The sequence below is a fragment of the Xenopus laevis genome, chromosome 6S (assembly GCF_017654675.1).
Source record: "Xenopus laevis strain J_2021 chromosome 6S, Xenopus_laevis_v10.1, whole genome shotgun sequence".
Taxonomy (NCBI): domain Eukaryota; kingdom Metazoa; phylum Chordata; class Amphibia; order Anura; family Pipidae; genus Xenopus; species Xenopus laevis.
This window is the reverse complement of record NC_054382.1, coordinates 53,172,867-53,190,959: the sequence shown is the minus strand read 5'-3', so window position 1 is coordinate 53,190,959 and position 18,093 is coordinate 53,172,867. Positions and strand designations below refer to the sequence as shown.

The following is an 18,093-nucleotide window of genomic DNA, read 5'->3' as shown; positions in this document are numbered from 1 at the left end:
CCAGTGTAAGATAGATGCAGCGGGCCCACTAATTTCATGACATATTGTGGCCGTAAGCATTCCATGACGCACTGTGGCACCTGCATTTCATGACAGACTCAGTGTGTCACATAAAAGGTCAGAATATTACCTAACAATGCAGAAAAGCTATATTTAGCTTTCATTATTTTTAAATACAGGGTCTAACTGTATAGAATGCTGGGAAATTAAATAGGAATAGTGCAAATTTTATAAATATATAAATCTGAAATCTGAGGTAAATAAGCCTTATAAACAGGCCAGGTAGCAGACCTGGAAGAGTCCACTCCTGTGTCTGCTGATACAGCTGCAGGCATCTGGATGTGACTGTGACCACTAACAAAAACAAATCTTTTGTAAAGCACACCAGAAAGAGTAAAACATTTCAGCCTTTTTCTGGCGCTGAGTTGTGGTAAGTTCAGCAAGTGAAGAACATCAATGGCGGAGGGGAAAAGCAGGACATTCTGACAACTATTCGGGACAGTGGACAGTGGCACAAAAAATGGGACTGTCCCTTTTCTAGGTAATGTTTATAGATGGTAATACTGCATCTGTTCTGCAATTGGCAAAAGCTACTGTAGGGGCCCCTACGGGTTAATCTGCCCTGCAGCTTTAAGGCCCCCACCTTTTTCTTAGAGTGATCTGCCAGGAGAGAATGACACTCCCCTGCTACACTGCTATATAGTGTGTGCAGGGGGTGGCCACTTCCTCTTTTGGCCTGTGGATGGTGACCCAGCTGGGTGTGCCCAGGGGAGCCTGGGTACAGCTAAGCCCAGAAAGGCCCATGTGCTTTGGAGAAGAAGTCGGGGACCAGGTAACCCCGTGAATGAGGAATAGTTACACTATGGCAGACTTGTTATAGTCTCTCTAGGAGAGAAAGGCAGAGAGGTGAGAGAGAAAGAGCAGCTGAAGCTCCAACGAGGATTTGCAGAAAGGGAGTTGCTTCCCAGAGGCATTGTGTGTTGCCTCCAGTCAGGGACCTCAGTGAAGAGGGACTGTGTGTGAATACTGCAAATGCCTAATGGAGACCTTTCCTCTGTGAGAAATGCCTAATGCCTATTTTGTTTTGGAATACAGATTTGATTTGCTTTAAATGGATTGTATATAGTATGTAAAAACTGAGACTAGAATACACTCTTATTAGAACTAGATGGATGAAAAATATAATAATGCAAAACTGTATTTCTGTGGATTTTACAAAAAAATGTTTACCCCAATCTGGTATCCCAATTTCTATAGCTAAAAATTGTAACCAGTCATCACAAAATCTATCCCAAAATCTATCCCAAAATCTATCAGGGATCTATCTGGTGTGAAGTTTGGGGGATCACAGCGGGATTGTTAGCATAAATGCAGGCCACTCCAAGGTGAAAAGTAAAACAGTCCGTTTATTTTGAACACAAAGAGCTTCCAGCAGCAGTCAAAATTTTAAGTTTTCAGTACCCCAAGGTACTATCCAGGCTTGGTCTGTGGGGAAAACACCAGGAAAATATCCCCCTGGCTATCAGGCCCCCCAGGTCTCTTAAAGTCCAGCCATTCCAACAATACAGCCCAGCCCTCCTGTGCAGCTCCTTCTCTAACACACTGCATACCTGCTGCTGACTCCCTTAAACACCCCTTGGCTGTCCAGCCCACCTTCTGACTGCTTAACCCTCTGGTGTTTCTTAAAGGGAACATATCTGCCATCCACTATAAATCCCGTCCGGCTTGTACATATCCAGCCCCTCTGCCTCAACCCAGGGGAGGTGGAGGCACTAGTAGAGCCTAGACAATGGACTCGGGACAAAGCATCCGCATTCATATGCGGTTTCCCGGGTCTGTGCTCTACAGTATATTTGAACTCCTGGAGTGCCAGGAACCATCGGGTTACCCTGGCATTTGCCCCTTTTTTTCTGCTTCATCCAGGTGAGTGGGGCATGATCAGAGATCAGACGGAATCTCCTACCTAAAAGGTAATAACGGAGGTTTTATATTACTTGGACGGAGTCCAAGGCCCACTTAATGGCTAGGCATTCTCGCTCAACTATTGCATATTTCTCTGCTGCAGTCAGCTTTCTACTGAGAAACACCACGGGATGCTCTTCCCCATTAATGACCTGTGATAGGACAGCTCCCAGACCTACGTCTGAAGCATCCGTCCGCACAATAAATTTCTTTGAGAAATCTGGTGCCACCAAGATAGGGTGGTGACAAAGAGCGGACTTGAGTTTGAGGAAAGCCTTTTCAGCATCCATGTTCCAATCAACTATGACTGACTTCCGACCTTTGGTCAGATCAGTCAATGGGGCTGCTACTGTGGCAAAGTTGGGGACAAACCTACGGTAGTACCCAATCATTCCCAGGAATGCTTGTACCTGTTTCTTTGTTTTAGCGCGGGGCCAGTTCTGGACAGCATCTACCTTATTTATCTGGGGTTTTACTTGCCCTCTACCTACAATGTACCCAAGGTATCTTGCCTCTTCCATCCCTATGGCACACTTTTCGGGATTCACCGTGAACCCACCCTGTCTCAGGGAGTCAAGAACTGCCTGGACTTTAGGCAAATGGGAATCCCAGTCCCTACTAAAGATGACAATGTCATCCAGGTAAACAGATGTGTACCTCTGATGGGACCTCAAAAGTTTGTCCATTGCCCTTTGAAACGTTGCTGGGGCAGTTTGTAAACCAAAGGGCATTCTTTTATATTGAAAATGGCCATCTGGAGTGGAGAATGCGGTTTTCTCTTTTGCCGTCTGGGTTAGGGGTATTTGCCAGTACCCCTTGTTCGTTTGAGATCCAAGCCAGAAATCCAATAAAGGCTTTTTAAGATTATACACAATGTGGATGGTGCTGTGATTTCATTTGTATTTGCCAGTACAAAGTAGATAATAGAGAGCACTCACCCACACTCGCTGTATGCCGACCTTGCCGTCTGTGCTGACACATGCACGCGTTTCCGGACGAACACGTAGACACTGAATCCTCTGAGCAACAAAATCGTGGAGCACCAGGCAGCATTTGGGGTCATATAAAAAGTCCATAAGGTGTGGGGCTATGTTTACTGGTTTGCTCTCCATGATTTTATGATTTTTCAATAAATTTGGACTTTTTATATGACCCCAAATGCTGCCTGGTGCTCCATGATTTTGTTGCTCAGAGTATTTGCCAGTACCCCTTGGTGAGGTCCAAAGTGGTAATATAACGGGCAGGATATTACCTCTCTATAAGTTCGTCTACCCGGGGCATAGGATAGGCATCAAATTTTGAAATGTCATTGAGTTTTCTGAAATCATTGCAGAATCGCAGAGTACCGTTGGGCTTGGGTACCAACACAATGGGACTTGATCATTCACTCTGTAACTCTTCAATAACCCCTAACTCCAGCATTTTTTTTACCTCTTCTGAGACAGCCTTCCGACGAGCTTCTGGAATGCGGTTCGAGACAAACCTTTACTCCCGGCTCTGTAATTACATCATGCTCTATGACATTAGTGATCCCCGGCAAATCAGAAAAAATATCTTTGTTTCTCTGCAGAAACTCCCTTACTTGCTGGGTCTGGGCTTTTGACAATGCTGTAGCTACCAGGACACTGTCAGCACCAACCTGAGACTTATGTTTCCCACTAGCCATTGCCGAAACTTGTTCTCTATCCTTTCAAGGCTTTAACAAATTTATGTGATAGATTTGGTAGGGCTTTCTCTTACAAGGTTGGTGAACCTTATAGTTCACCTCGCCCACTTTTTCTACAATTTCAAATGGGCCCTGCCATCTGGCCAAGAATTTGCTCTCCACAGTGGGGATCAACATTGCCACTCTATCTCCCACTTGACATTGCCTCACCTTAGCGGACCGGTTGTATACCCGGCGCTGAGCCTCCTGGGCTCTTTGCAAGTGTTCCTTAACCAAAGGCATCACTCCTGCGATCCTTTCCCTCATTTGAGAGATATGCTCCAAAACACTTTTGTGGGGAGTAGCTTCACTCTCCCAAGCCTCCTTGACAATATCAAGCAGTCCTTTGGGCCTGCGCCCGTACACTAACTCAAAAGGAGAGAACCCTGTGGATGCCTGAGGCACCTCCCGAATTGCAAATAAAAGAGCAGGTAATAGACAATCCCAATCCTTACCGTCTTTTTGTACCACCCGCTTAAGCATGGTTTTTAAGGTCTTATTAAACCGTTCCACTAAGCCGTCTGTCTGAGGATGGTAGACAGACGTACGTAATTGCTTTATCTGGAACAATTTGCACACACCTGACATAACCTTTGACATGAATGGGGTACCCTGGTCAGTGAGTGTCTCCTTGGGAAACCTTGAAAACATCAGAAACAACTCCCTGGCAATGGTTATAGATGTGGCATTCCTTAAGGGAATGGCTTCCGGGTATCGGGCGTAATCAAGGATTACCAAGATATACTGATGCCCTCGGGCAGATTTTACCAGGGGACCCACCAAGTCCATTGCTATACGTTCGAATGGTACCTCGATAATGGGTAAGGGCACCAAGGGGCTGCGAAAATGAGAAGCCGGAGCTGTTAAGTGGCAGGTAGGACAGGACGCACAGTAGGTTTTTACTTCGGACTTTAAACCTGGCCAGAAAAAATGGTTTGTAATTCTTGCTTCAGTCTTCTCTGCCCCCAAGTGTCCACCCAGTGCATCATCATGCGCCAGGTCAAGTACCATTCATCTGTATGGCTTTGGAACTAACAGTTGTTCCACCACCTCCTCACGGACCTTGGTGACTCTATAGAGTAGATCGCCATTTACAGCGAAGTGTGGCCAACGTTTCTCTGCACCTGGTTCTTGGGAAACCCCATTTATCACCACCACTTGTTCTTGGGCGTTAACTAAGGTAGGATCCTGCATCTTGGCAGTGCTAAAGGCTCCCCTTGACACATCTATATCAGGAGATACGGGGCTTAATGAATCATCCTCATCATCCTTCCCAAGCATTACCTGTGACGGGAAGAAATCCCCTCCCCTCCTCAGAGGACGGCTCGGTCCTCTGACCAGGATCCTCAATTACCTTATTACCCTTTTCCAGAGTTTGGGGCTGTGACACAATATCATTTTTACATTCATGCATTATATCATTTTCAGCACCCCCAAGTCAGTGGATTTCTTCTCCATACTGTCCCATAATTCCTAGAACTTTTGAAAGTCACGTCCCACAATAACGGAGTGTAGCAGTTTACTCACCACTGCCACCTCATGCACCACGGATTCCCCATCAACAGTGATGGTCACTGGGACTAGTGGGTAAGACCGGGTATCTCCGTGGATGCAAATTACCCGGAGTGACTTGGACACTGGTTCAAATTTGCCAATAACACTGTCCAATACCAGGGTCACCATGCTCCCTGAAACCAGGAGAGCCTTGACTGGAACCTGATTAATGTAGACAGTACACTCGAACTGCCCCTTAACTGAGTCAGGGTATGCAGTGCAAACTTTGTGGGCATAACAGGACAGTTGCTGGAGAGCCCCACACTCCATGGGCTCCTCCTTCAATAGGCATTGTGCTCCAGTGTGGCCCAAGGCTTGACACCTCCAACATTGCACGTTCCCCCCCTTCCGGGGTGAAGAGGTATCTGCGGGTACCCCTTGTTGGGCAGGGGGTGACACGTCTCCACTTTCTTTCACACTGAGCCTAGGACTCTGCGGGGAACTTTTCCGGGCTGGCGTAGATTTCTCCGGACGTGAGCTGATGAAGGGTCGCTGACCTGTGGGAGCCAGTAGTTCCTCGGTGGCCGTGTACATCTCAACTATTTTGACCAGCTGATCTGCGGTTTTGGGGTCCCCATGATTCACCCAATGCTGCAGGTCAACAGGGAGGGACCGAAGATAACGATCTGTCACAACTCGCTCCACAATTTGGGGTCCATTCAGATCCTCGGGTTGCAGCCACTTGGTAACCAAATGGATAAGGTTGTGCATCTGTGATCTAGGCGGTAGTTTAGTTTGATATTTCCACCTGTGTACCCTCTGAGCTCTTACTGCAGTGGTTACCCCTAGGCGGGCCAGGATCTCTGCTTTTAGCCGATCATAATTCATGGCGTCATCTGGGTTAATATGCCTTTTGTGGATCACCAGACAGAAATGGAGCTATTAGGCCGGCCCATTTATCTCGGGCCACCCTTCTAGCTCTGCAGTCCTCTCAAACGTGGTAAGAAAGGCCTCCACATCATCGGTGGGACTCAGCTTTTGGAGAAAATGACTTGCCCGGGTGGTTACCGGGTTCCCCTGGACCATGACAACGGACTCCCGTCCTGGAGCAAACTGCTGGACAGCCTCAGCCAACACCTTGGCTTGAGTAATTGTAGCCTCTTTTAAGGCAGTTGCCTGTGAAGTTGCAGATGCTCGCAACGCCAGTAACTGAGCATCTGTGGATTGCTGGTGGATAATGGTAGCCTCGTGTAAGGCAGTTACTTGTAAATTTACAGACTCTCGCAAAGCCAATACTTGAGCCTCCAGGCTCTTTTGCTGGGCCTCTGTAGCCTGCTGCTGCGCCTCTGTAGCCTGCTGCTGCACGACCATACTCTGCTGAAGCTGAACTGTAGCACGAGACATTTGCTGCAACAGTTCCTCCATCTTTAGCAAAAATAGGTTACTGTCTCTTTAAATGTCAGTTTTCAGAAAAAAAAACGTTTTCTTTGGTAGTGCCTGCCCGCATCCGAGCACCAGTTGTGAAGTTATGGGGATCACAGCGGGATTGTTAGCATAAATGCAGGCCACTCCAAGGTGAAAAGAAAAACAGTCCGTTTATTTTGAACACAAAGAGCTTCCAGCAGCAGTCAAAATGTAACAGAAAAAAAACAGCTTCATTCAGCAACATAGTCCAGCAATAAACAAAATAGATTACTTCAGCGTTTTCAGTACCCCAAGGTACTGTCCAGGCTTAGTCTGTGGGGAAAACACCAGGAAAATATCCCCCTGGCTATCAGGCCCCCCAGGTCTCTGAAAGTCCAGACATTCCAACAATACATCCCAGCCCTCCTGTGCAGCTCCTTCTCTAACACACTGCACACCTGCTGCTGACTCCCTTAAACACCCCTTGGCTGTCCAGCCCACCTTCTGGCTGCTTAACCCTCTGGTGTTTCTTAAAGGGAACATTCTTAAATGGATGGCTCAGAACCTAAAAACCGGGGATACATATCTGCCATCCACTATAATTCCCGTCCGGCTTGTACACTGGAAAATGAAAATTTTATATAAGCTTCATCTTCCTGAAATGAGACACTTTTAAAATATAGTCAATTAAAAATTCTGTACCATTTAAGAAATAATAATCTTACTCTTCACTCTTTTAGGGGGGACACCTTTTACATCATAAATATAATGGGGGAACAAACCTTGCAATTCTAGTCATGAATATGGCTTGTCATATTTAGTGGCAACCCAGCAGTGAATAGGGATTTCTTTTTTTACTTTAATGGAAACATATTATTATAATAACACATATTTACTGTACATGCCATTTTTTTATTGCTTTGTACAATACATTTATGTACAATAAATGAGTACATTTAGCATACAAAAACTCCTATTATGGCAATTTTGCTAGTAGCATTTAGTGAATTAATCAAAATAATATTAGCCCTAGAATGATAACCCATAAAAGCAATTAAAATGCCTAAATGAAAATAATTTAGAAAACATACACATGCAGGTGTTATATGTATCATTCAATAAACAAGTGCACGCAAGTTTCTTTAGTTGTGGTTATGTATAATTAAACATCATTGCATGCATCTACGTATACTCCCATGTCCTACAGTTTTCTAACCCACCACCCTAAGGCAGCTCTCAATAGCCAAGTTCAGCCTCTAGTCAGTTTAAAGGGATACTATCATGGGAAAAAAAAAACATTTTTTCAAAATGAATCAGTTAATAGTGCTGCTCCTCCAGCAGAATTCTGCACTGAAATCCATTTCTCAAAAGAGCAAACAGATTTTTTTATATTCAATTTTGAAATCTGACATGGGGCTAGACATTTTGTCAATATCCCAGCTGCCCCCAGTCATGTGACTTGTGCTCTGATAAACTTCGATCACTCTTTACTGCTGTACTGGAAGTTGGAGTGATATCACCCCCCTCCCTTTTCCCCCCCAGCAGCCAAACAAAAGAACAATGGGAAGGTAATCAGATAGCAGCTCCCTAACACAAGATAACAGCTGCCTGGTAGATCTAAGAACAACACTCAATAGTAAAAACCCATGTCTCACTGAGACACATTCAGTTACATTGAGAAGGAAAAACAGCAGCCTGCCAGAAAGCATTTCTCCCCTAAAGTGCAGGCACAAGTCACATGACCAGGGGCAGCTGGGAAATTGACAAAATGTCTAGCCCCATGTCAGATTTCAAAATTGAATATAAAAAAAATCTGTTTGCTCTTTTGAGAAATGGATTTCAGTGCAGAATTCTGCTGGAGTACTACTATTAACTGATGCGTTTTGAAAAAAACATGTTTTCCGATGACAGGATCCCTTTAACATAATTTTTACAAGCGGATCATTGTCATTGTTTACCATTGAGAAATCAAATAAATGAAGTCAAACAAAGGACAGTTATACAAAAATATGTTAGGGCTGTTTTTGATGGATAAAGCAATACTACTAGCAATAATATTTTTTGTCTGATTACATGAACTATGTATCAAATAATTTCACACACTGGAGTTTATTTATCAAAGTGTAAAAATAGAGTTTGCCATTGTCTGCATAATTAATTATATTCTGCTATATGTGCAACAGCCAGGGTGAAGGGAAAAGTAGCCAGGGTGACAGGGAATTTATTTGGAGGTTGCTAGAGTTCCCAAGTAGATGTGAAATTATGGGACAAGCTTCATTATGCATGGGGGAACCTCTTGTCATCCCAGTGACTGCAAATGGGGACATAAGTCCCTGAGGAGCACAGTTCTGAAACAGGGTTGGTCCCTGCCATAAAGGGAGAGCTGTTAATTTAGGTCACAAAACCTTTGAAACTGTAAATAGCACCTATAATTAGGTATACACAGTTGCTAAGGAAGAAAACAAATCTAAAACAAGCATTAATGTATGTCCCAATTTCAGGTCAGTAAAATAACATACTGCTGCATCCATCCATAACTGCTGCATCCATGTAGTGATGGCTTTTCTCTCTGGAATTATCTCTCTAGAATTAGTGCTGGTTGTTTTTTTTTACCCTGTAATTGTTTTTTTAGTAATCTCTCCAATCCCTTCAATAACAGTATCGTTTTACAGGTTCCTTAGCGCTGTTTTGGTAAATGATATCACAGAATTTCACTAAGTATAGGAAGTTACTATTAAAACTAGTACTGTATGTTATATAATGCAAAATGTAATAGAAACTCATTTTTTGCTAAAGGAAAACCACTGCAGGAGAATAAAGATCCTTGGAGACTGTTATTATTGTGTGTCGGGGCTCACTCAACCCAAAACTGATCATGCACACTGCTGTGTCGAAATGGGGCTGGATATGATTGACACCATTACGTAAGTACATCTCTCTGAATACTTTGTTTCATTTAAATAGTTAAATTCCCATGTAGCAATGTAGATTTAACACAATTAATAGAACAAACTTGTCCCCATTCTCAAAATATATGCATCTCCCTAGTAAATGAGGACAATTTAATATGAATAATTAATAATTAATATTTACTTGTTTATAATATTTATTTGCAAACTCATTATTGATAGGAAGTATAATTTGACTTATTTCAGCTATATCAGAAGATCCATAGGTTCCATAAAAGAAAATAGGTTGTCATTGTGGCAGCAAAATAAATGCAACATAAGTAATTTGCTTTGATTTATATCATAATCACTTTACATTGTGTCTAAACACACACTCATAGTCACTTTACATTGTGTCTAAACAAACACTACTTTTAAATGATCAATTTTGAAGTGAAAGAAAAGACACCTTAAAGGGAGCGCATTTTTAAATTTTTACACTTCTATGACATTGTATTGTAAAAGTCAGGGCAATGGCACACATATTGCTTTGTTGCCAGTGGGAAAATTTTCGCAATTGAGAAAGTGTCCAAAAATGCAGAAAAATGGGGATCATCTGATGTAAAAATACTTTCTAATTCACATGCTGTAATCTGACTTAATCTCATGGAATTGCCTTCTTCTGCATTTTTCCACAAGTGTGCCTTATAGCCACATGCAGCAAACCCCATTCTTCTACGTTAAAGGGTGTTTTTAGGGGCTTTGTCACCCATGAGAGAGAAAATCAACCGAGGGCAACAAAACATTGCCATTTCTCTAAAGGGTAACTAGCCATGTTTTAATGTTGTTATATGACCCGGAGTGGTAGACCGTCAAGGATTACAGTCCCTAGTGCAAAATGTAAATAGGCATTAATGGGTCACATCGTAATCCAAAAGGAGATCATTTATCATGCCCCGGAGCACAATGAAGCTGCCATACTGCTTACATACATACTCTGCATATTAGAAATCTGTAGCACTGCATTGTATTTTCAGTCACTCTCAGTTTTCAGAACTTTTTAATTGCTTCCTAACCTTAATGTATTTTAAAATGCTAAATATAGTGTTAGGCTGAAAAAATTATTAACTGGTGAGACAGGCATGAGTTAAGCAAGTACAGAAATTGGTTAAATATATGATATATATTCTTATGTTTTGTTCATTAATGGATAGAAGACCAAGTTCTAGCATTACCAGGCAACACTTCTAGCAACAGATTTACATTAGTGTCCCAGCAGGGCACACTGCCAACACAAACAAGGTGGTAAAAATGCCAGCTGTCAGTAGGTAGGTTCATATGATCTTGATATTGAACGCTGAAAAATTAAGTCAGTTGGGAGGACTGGTACAGTAGGTGAGTTCTGCTGATCATAGTGGTTAGAGGTTGCATGTGGTTAAGTGGGCAGCCTGGTGTTTTCAGTCTGATTATTGAGATAGAAAATGACTTGGGGGTTTGGGAAGGTTTGGGGTTTGGGATGATAAGAACTTGGTGTGGCTTTAAGTGCCATAATGAAGAAATAAAATAAATAACAAGCCCCTTATAGCTATCTATAACAAGACACATAGCTAAGGTATATACATTTGTGCTGAGAGGGACAGGGGGCAGCTTGGGGCCCATTTACTTAGTTCAAGTGAAAGAATAGAATAAAAAAAACTTTGAATTTCGAATGGTTTTTTTTGGCTACTTCGACCATCGAATTGGCTACTTCCACCTTCGACTACGACTTTGAATCGAACTATTTGAACTAAAAATCGTTCGACCATTCGATAGTCAAAGTACTGTCTCTTTAAAAAAAACTTCGACCCCCTAGTTCGCCACGTAAAACCTACCAAAATCAATGTTAGCCTATGGGGAAGGTCCCCATAGGCTTTGCAAGCTTTTTTTGGTCGAACAAAAATCGTTCGATCGATGGATTAAAATCCTTCGAATCGAACGAATTGTGGTAAATCCTTCGACTTCGATATTCAAAGTCGAAGCATTTCCATTCGGCAGTCGAATATCGATAGTTAATTAACGCTCGATATTCGACCATAAGTAAATTTGCCCCAAGATGTGTTACATTTCTCTAAAAAGGGGTTAAAATTCCATCGGAATTATTAGAACTACTAAGAAGAAGAAAAAAATTGTATTCTGACTTTGTTTCAGCAAGTTATTACCTAATTTACATTTCTATTGACACATTTTATATTTGCCTCTAGCAGATCATCTCTTCAGTAGTGAGTTACACAAATTCTTTCTGTCTTCTAGTGACACAGTTAGAGGGCCTCCTTCTCATAAGGTAGGACACAACATCTATACAAATTTAAAAGTTAGATCACCACAGAAGCCTGGGTATTTTGCTCCCCTGCTTTTGCAAAATGTGTAAGTTTGTTAGTTAGTTAGTTAGTTAGTTAGTTAGTTACTGTAGTTAATGAGAACCTGGAATCTCTAACGCCTTCCCAGAGCTATCAAGAAAGGATTATTTCTTGGTAAAGTTTACCATTTAATATTTTATTTTCTAATTATATATTTTTTTAGTTTTATTAATGGTTTGTGGGCAGTCAACAACATGTTTCGGGCCCAGAGCCCTTTATCAAGTGATATCACACTTGATAAAGGGCTCTGGGCCCGAAACATGTTGTGTGCAATAAAGAGCACTTAGCAGCAAGTTCTGCCTCTTCGTTTGCTTCTCTCAGCTCTCTTGTTAATTGACTTAATTTCCTACACCTGGAGCGGGGGTGTCCTGCTGAGATTGAAAGCACAGCTGCCAGTCCCCCAGTCACTCTGATACTTGGAGTAAGGTTCTTAGTGGGGTCCCCCAGGGCTCAGTATTGGGTCCACTTTTATTTAACTTGTTCATTAATGACTTAGGGGAGGGTATTGTAAGTAATGTATCAGTGTTTGCAGATGACACAAAATTATGCAGCCCAATTAATTCCATCCAAGATGTGGCATCCTTACAACATGATCTTGACAAACTAGCAATCTGGGCAGCTAAGTGGCAAATGAGATTCAATGTTGATAAATGTAAAGTCATGCACCTGGGATGTAAAAATATCCAAGCCACTTATACCCTTAATGGGACTGCACTAGGCAAATCCATTATGGAAAAGGACCTTGGAGTCCTTGTAGATGATAAACTTGGCTGTAGCAAGCAATGCCAGTCGGCAGCATCAAGGGCAAATAAGGTCTTGAGCTGTATTAAAAGGGGCATAGAGTCACGCCATCTAGAATATGCCGTACAGTTTTATGATGATATGATGACTATGTATAAATATATAAGGGGATCATATAATAATCTCTCTAATGCTTTATTTACCAGTAGGTCTTTCCATCTGACACAAGGTCACCCATTCCGATTAGAAGAAAAGAGGTTACGCCTAAATATTCTAAAGGGGTTTTTTACAGTGAGAGCTGTGAAAATGTGGAATTCTCTCCCTGAATCAGTTGTACAGGCTGATACATTAGATAGCTTTAAGAAGAGGTTGGATAGCTTTTTAGCAAGTAAGGGAATACAGGGTTATGGGAAATAGCTCATAGTCCAAATTGATCCAGGGACTAGTCCGATTGCCATTTTGGAGTCAGGAAGGAATTTTTCCCCCTCTGAGGCAAATTGGAGAGGCTTCAGATGGGTTTTTTGCCTTCCTCTGGATCAACTGGCAGATGGACATGGACATGTGTCTTTTTTCAACCTTACTTACTATGTTACTGTGTTACTATGTTACTGTTGCTGTAATTTTCTTTATGCTGCTGGAAGGCAGAAAGAATGTTGGAATGGGGTTCCTTTAAATTCCTTTTCATGCTTTAGAAAACACATCTTCTTCCAGCATAACTGGCCCTGATATCTCTACTGTTTAGCATGCCTGTGGCAGGACTATCCAAAATGCTAGCTGTGTCCTGCACCCTACATATTTTCTGAGTTGGAGAAGAGGTTACATTTATCAGTATCCTATTCTTCATTAGAAGGTTTTAGAGTTTTTCTTTACAGATTAGCTTAAAGAGCAAGAAGGCAGACTATAAAGCCAGATATTTTTATATATATTTTCTTTGATATACCTTGGGAAGATTGGGTGTTGAAGCTTTGAAATGGTTTGATAGTGTGTTTGGTGCTAGAATAAAATTCTGTTTCCTGAGTTGTAAAGTTGAGTAAACTTGATCTGTTACATTCAGGACAACTAAATGATGTATTACAATATTCAAAATATAATAAACCTCATCCAGGAGACACATAGTATTATAGATTTAATAGTGTGGATATATAGGGGGAGATTCATTAAAGGGCAAAGTGACTAACGCTGGCGCAAATTCGCCAGCGTGACGTCATTTCGTAACTTCGCCAATTCACTAACGGCCGATGGCCTAAATTCGCTAGCGAAGTAGACCTACTCTAGCGCTACTTTCGCACCCTTACGCCAGACGAAGATGCGCTAATTCACTAACTTACGCAATTCACTAAAAACGCCAGTCCCAAAAAAGGCTGGCGTTTTTTCCTTTTTTAAGGGTGATAGGCTGAAAAAGATCGTAAATTTTTTTGGGGGTACCCTCCTTCACCCCTACATTTCCTAACATATTGCACCTAAACTATACAGTGGGCACATGTGTAGGGCAAAATAACAACTCTATTGTATTTTATGAAGGTTTCCCAGGCTTGTGTAGTGTAATGTATTTGCTTGCTGCTACAAATACGTCCATTCAACTTTAACTTGGCGCCGTATGCAAATTAGGCATCGCTAGCGTAACTTCGATTTGCTTGATGAATTAACCCTTGCGCAAATTCGCTACCGTTCGCCTCCCTGAGCGCAACCTCGGATTTAGTGAATTAGCGGCGCCCTAGCGAAAATTCGCCTGGCGAAGTGTGGCGAAGGCGTCGCTAGCGCATTTTCGCTGCTTAGTGAATTTGCCCCTTTGTTTCCTCTATGTGCAACATAGTACATCAACTATTTTAACATAAGATGTATAGAAAACTTCTTAAACTTCTTAAACTGAACAAGCATGCTAAGATTTCAGGGTCGCTTCTTATAACCCTCATTGAAATAACTTTGCAAAGTTTCCATTATATATGTATTTCAAATTGTAATGTTTATGAACATATTTGTAAATGTTATTGCTATTGAATGCACTGTGTGTCACTGTGTGTCACTCTGTGTGTCTATTGCAATTCTGTGCACTGTTGGTTCTGACAACTGAAACAAGGTACCTGAATATTTGATATTTGATTTTTTTAGACAATTTTCCTGGCACCAGATTTTTTGAGTAAATTTATTGATAAATACTGTAAAATGTGCACGGGAGTTTAGTTGACTGGTTTTTAAGAAAATAGTGAAACATTTCCAGATTTTACAGAAAAAAACCCTATGTGTCATGTAGGGTGACACCAGGTATTGCTCTTGAAATTGGTGGTGAATAGGGATGCACTGAATCCAGGATTCGGTTCGGGGTTTGGTCAGGATTCTGCCTTTTTTCTACAGGATTCGGCCGAATCCTTCTGCCCGGACGAATCGAACCCTAATTTGCATATGCAAATTAGGGGTGGGGAAGGAAATTGCTTGACTTGACTTTTTGTCAGAAAACAAGGAAGTAAAAAATGTTTTCCCCTTACATATGCAAATTAGGGTTCGGATTAGGTTCGGTATTCGGCCAAATCTTTCTTGAAGGATTCGGGGGTTCGGCCGAATCCAAAAAAGTGGATTTGGTGCATCCCTAGTGGTGAATTTTCTCTTCTTGTCACTTTGGTGCAGTCCAATAATTGTCCCCTCCACAAAGGTCGGAACATTCCCGACCTGCCACTGTAAGTTATCTGCCACATACACTTTAGCTAGTTGCCTAATTAAGTTATTTAATAGTTATTTGTATTTCGATAAGAAAGTGTTCATTTTGTGTGGGAATAAAGGTATTTAAATATATTTATTTATTTAAGCATTTTTTAAAAAAATACAGAGGTGTAAGATACTTTGAAGAAGACTATGATACTATGGGGTTTATTTATCAAGGTCCGAATTTATCTCAGTATTTCTAATATACAACTCAGAGCAACTCTGAATTCCCGAATGGACCTTATTTATGACGAATAAAGCCCAGAAAAAATAGGGTCAGGCAAAACACCGAAAAATTTGGAGCTTTCCCTGAAAACTCCGAATTGTTTGGTGTTTTACACAAAAACTAAGATTTTTTCTGAGTTTTCGTAGTTTTTCGTGAAAATCATCGGCTATTGGTACGGACATCAGCTCAGACACTCGGACCTTCCCCATTGACTTATACAGGACCTTGAGAGCTTTTAGATGCCGGGGTTTCAGATTCAGAGTTTTTAGACCATCAGACTGTAATAAATCTCAAATAATTTGTAGGTTTTTTTTGCTCCGAAAACGACTAATTATTCGAGATTCGGATATTCGAATGCAAAAAAACTAACAGCACTTCATACAAGCACCCTAAAAAATATTTGTGATAGGGTTGCCATCTTGGTCAAAGAATGTTCCCATTTTGTGTCTTACCTGCTCACCAGTTATTTTGTAGGGAAGCAGATTTTGAGTTGGCAGCAGCAGCAGTGTGATAGCAGCAAAAAATGTTACATGCTAACACATAATTCATCTTTTTTATTAGATAGAACTTTGTAAACATACATTCTGTGACTTAGAGCAAAAGCTGATGTATAGTCAGTCAAAAGGTTTCAGACTAGACTGTTTTGTAAAGTTGCCCTTACTATAATTAAGGGGAATGGACATACTGGACAGATCTGTTGCTTTGAGACAGGAATCGATGCTTGTTGATAACAATGAATAATATTAAAAGTCTTATCTTTTACCTGGTATATCAGCAAATATATCTACTGTACTTCCTAATTATCAAAGGGGGTTATTTATTAAAGTCTGAATGCCAAAAACTCAGAAAAATTTAGATTTTTAGTGAAATAAAAAACTAATTTTTTACTTATCTAAAACCTAATTTTTTTAGGATTTAGTATACTCCGAGGATGGAAAAAGTCAGATTCTGAAAAACCGGCATCTCAGGCCTGCCGAGGTTGTATATAAGTCAATGTCCGAAGATATCCTGATCTTTGCTGGGTTTCGTGCAATAATCCGAAGATTTTGTGGTTTTCGGGCAGAAATCCAAAAAACTAGTTTTCCGGCGGAAAATCGGAAAAATTTGTAGGATTAAAATTTTTCAAGATTTTTTCGAGTTTTGTTTCTGCATAGGAAATTTTAGGGAAAACGTATTGATAAATAAGGGAAAATAACCAGTGCAGATTTGGTCGGAGTAGATTTAAGAAAATAATGAGATATTTTTGGATTTTGATAAATAACCCCCTATATGTACACAGTTACTATTTGGAGTTTATCATGATACACTCTGGAGTACACAATATTGATTAATTTTCTTCAAAAATAATACTTATATATATTTACAACTTTTAACTTTCATGGGATTTTGCAGACCCGTATAAATGCATATTCACCATATTTCTGCTAATTTGTTTACAAAGTAGTGCTAGCAATTATTGTTTTGTTTAATTTTTTATTCCTTTTAATTACTGTATAGCTCATTGTGACTAATTTATTTTTCTTCATATTTACTTATGTCCTGATCCAGATTCAAGCCACGCGTTCTGGACCTGAATGTGTCAGTACCTAAATCCATTGTTTCATTACGTTTTATGTACTGTACTTGTGCGTGCTACTTAGATTTCATCTGGCATGTAGTATGCTTATCTTCCCATATAGATGCTTGAAATTGGAGACCTTGTAGTTTTTAGGATCCTTGACCTTATGTTATGTTATATTACACTCTGCATAGTACTTTTTCCATACACTGAACAATAGTTATCGGTACTAAACAATATGTGCATGACTGTTTTTAGCCATGCCTTTTTAAATATTTTAGTGAAAAATTGCTATTAGAAAATACAGTTACAGTGAATGGAAAATAATTTACTGCATTTTCAATTTGTCAGTAGGGATGGGCGAATTTATTCGCCTTGTTTCGCGGCTGAATTTACACCCATAGACTTGTATGGCTGCGCGCGACAAAAAAATTTCGCCATGCGTCAAAAAAATTTGGACGCCCATAGACTTTAATGGGCGTCAGCGACGATTCGCTGGCGGCAAATTTTTGGCGAAACTAAATGGGTCAAAGTCGCCAATCCCTATTTGTCAGTGAATGTTTGCATTCCTGTGATGTTGATGTCAGGATCTGCAGATTGTGTGTTTAGTATTCAAACATTTATACTTACTAAAGGCATTAAATATCACACAGCTCAGAAAAATGTGCAAAATGTTTCATGCCTTTTTAAAAAGTCAACAATTACCATCTCTGCTATTACTGTCTATTTATTTTATTATTTCAAATTCCTGTAACACTGCAAGGGCTGTACACTTCTTATTTGGGTTTAAGGTGTAAGGATGACTTGCATGTTTTGGGGGAACTCACTTCCCTTCTTCTTTATTTGACCAAAAGACAGGGATGATATATATGTAAATAAGGGTTTGGATTCATCTCAGTATTTGGCAGAATCTTTTACAAAGGATTCAGGGTTTGGAGAAATCCTAAAATAGTGAATTTGTTGCATGTCTACTTTATGCAGTAAGGGGTATATTTTATAACTACAGTATAATACACAACACA

At 40.7% G+C, this 18,093-nt stretch overlaps 1 protein-coding gene across 3 annotated transcripts in view; it reads left to right on the top strand.

Moving 5' to 3' along the window:
• adcy1.S (adenylate cyclase 1 (brain) S homeolog) overlaps window positions 1–18,093 on the top strand; it is a 142,869-nt gene that overhangs the window by 39,779 nt on the left and 84,997 nt on the right. For 2 of the 3 annotated variants that reach the window (XM_041567579.1, XM_041567581.1), the window contains exons 5-6: window positions 9,362–9,489; window positions 17,062–17,091. In XM_041567579.1, the coding sequence (XP_041423513.1) occupies window positions 9,362–9,489; window positions 17,062–17,091 (158 nt within the window). The remainder of the gene's footprint in view (window positions 1–9,361; window positions 9,490–17,061; window positions 17,092–18,093) is intronic. The other variant, XM_041567580.1, reaches the window with a different exon arrangement.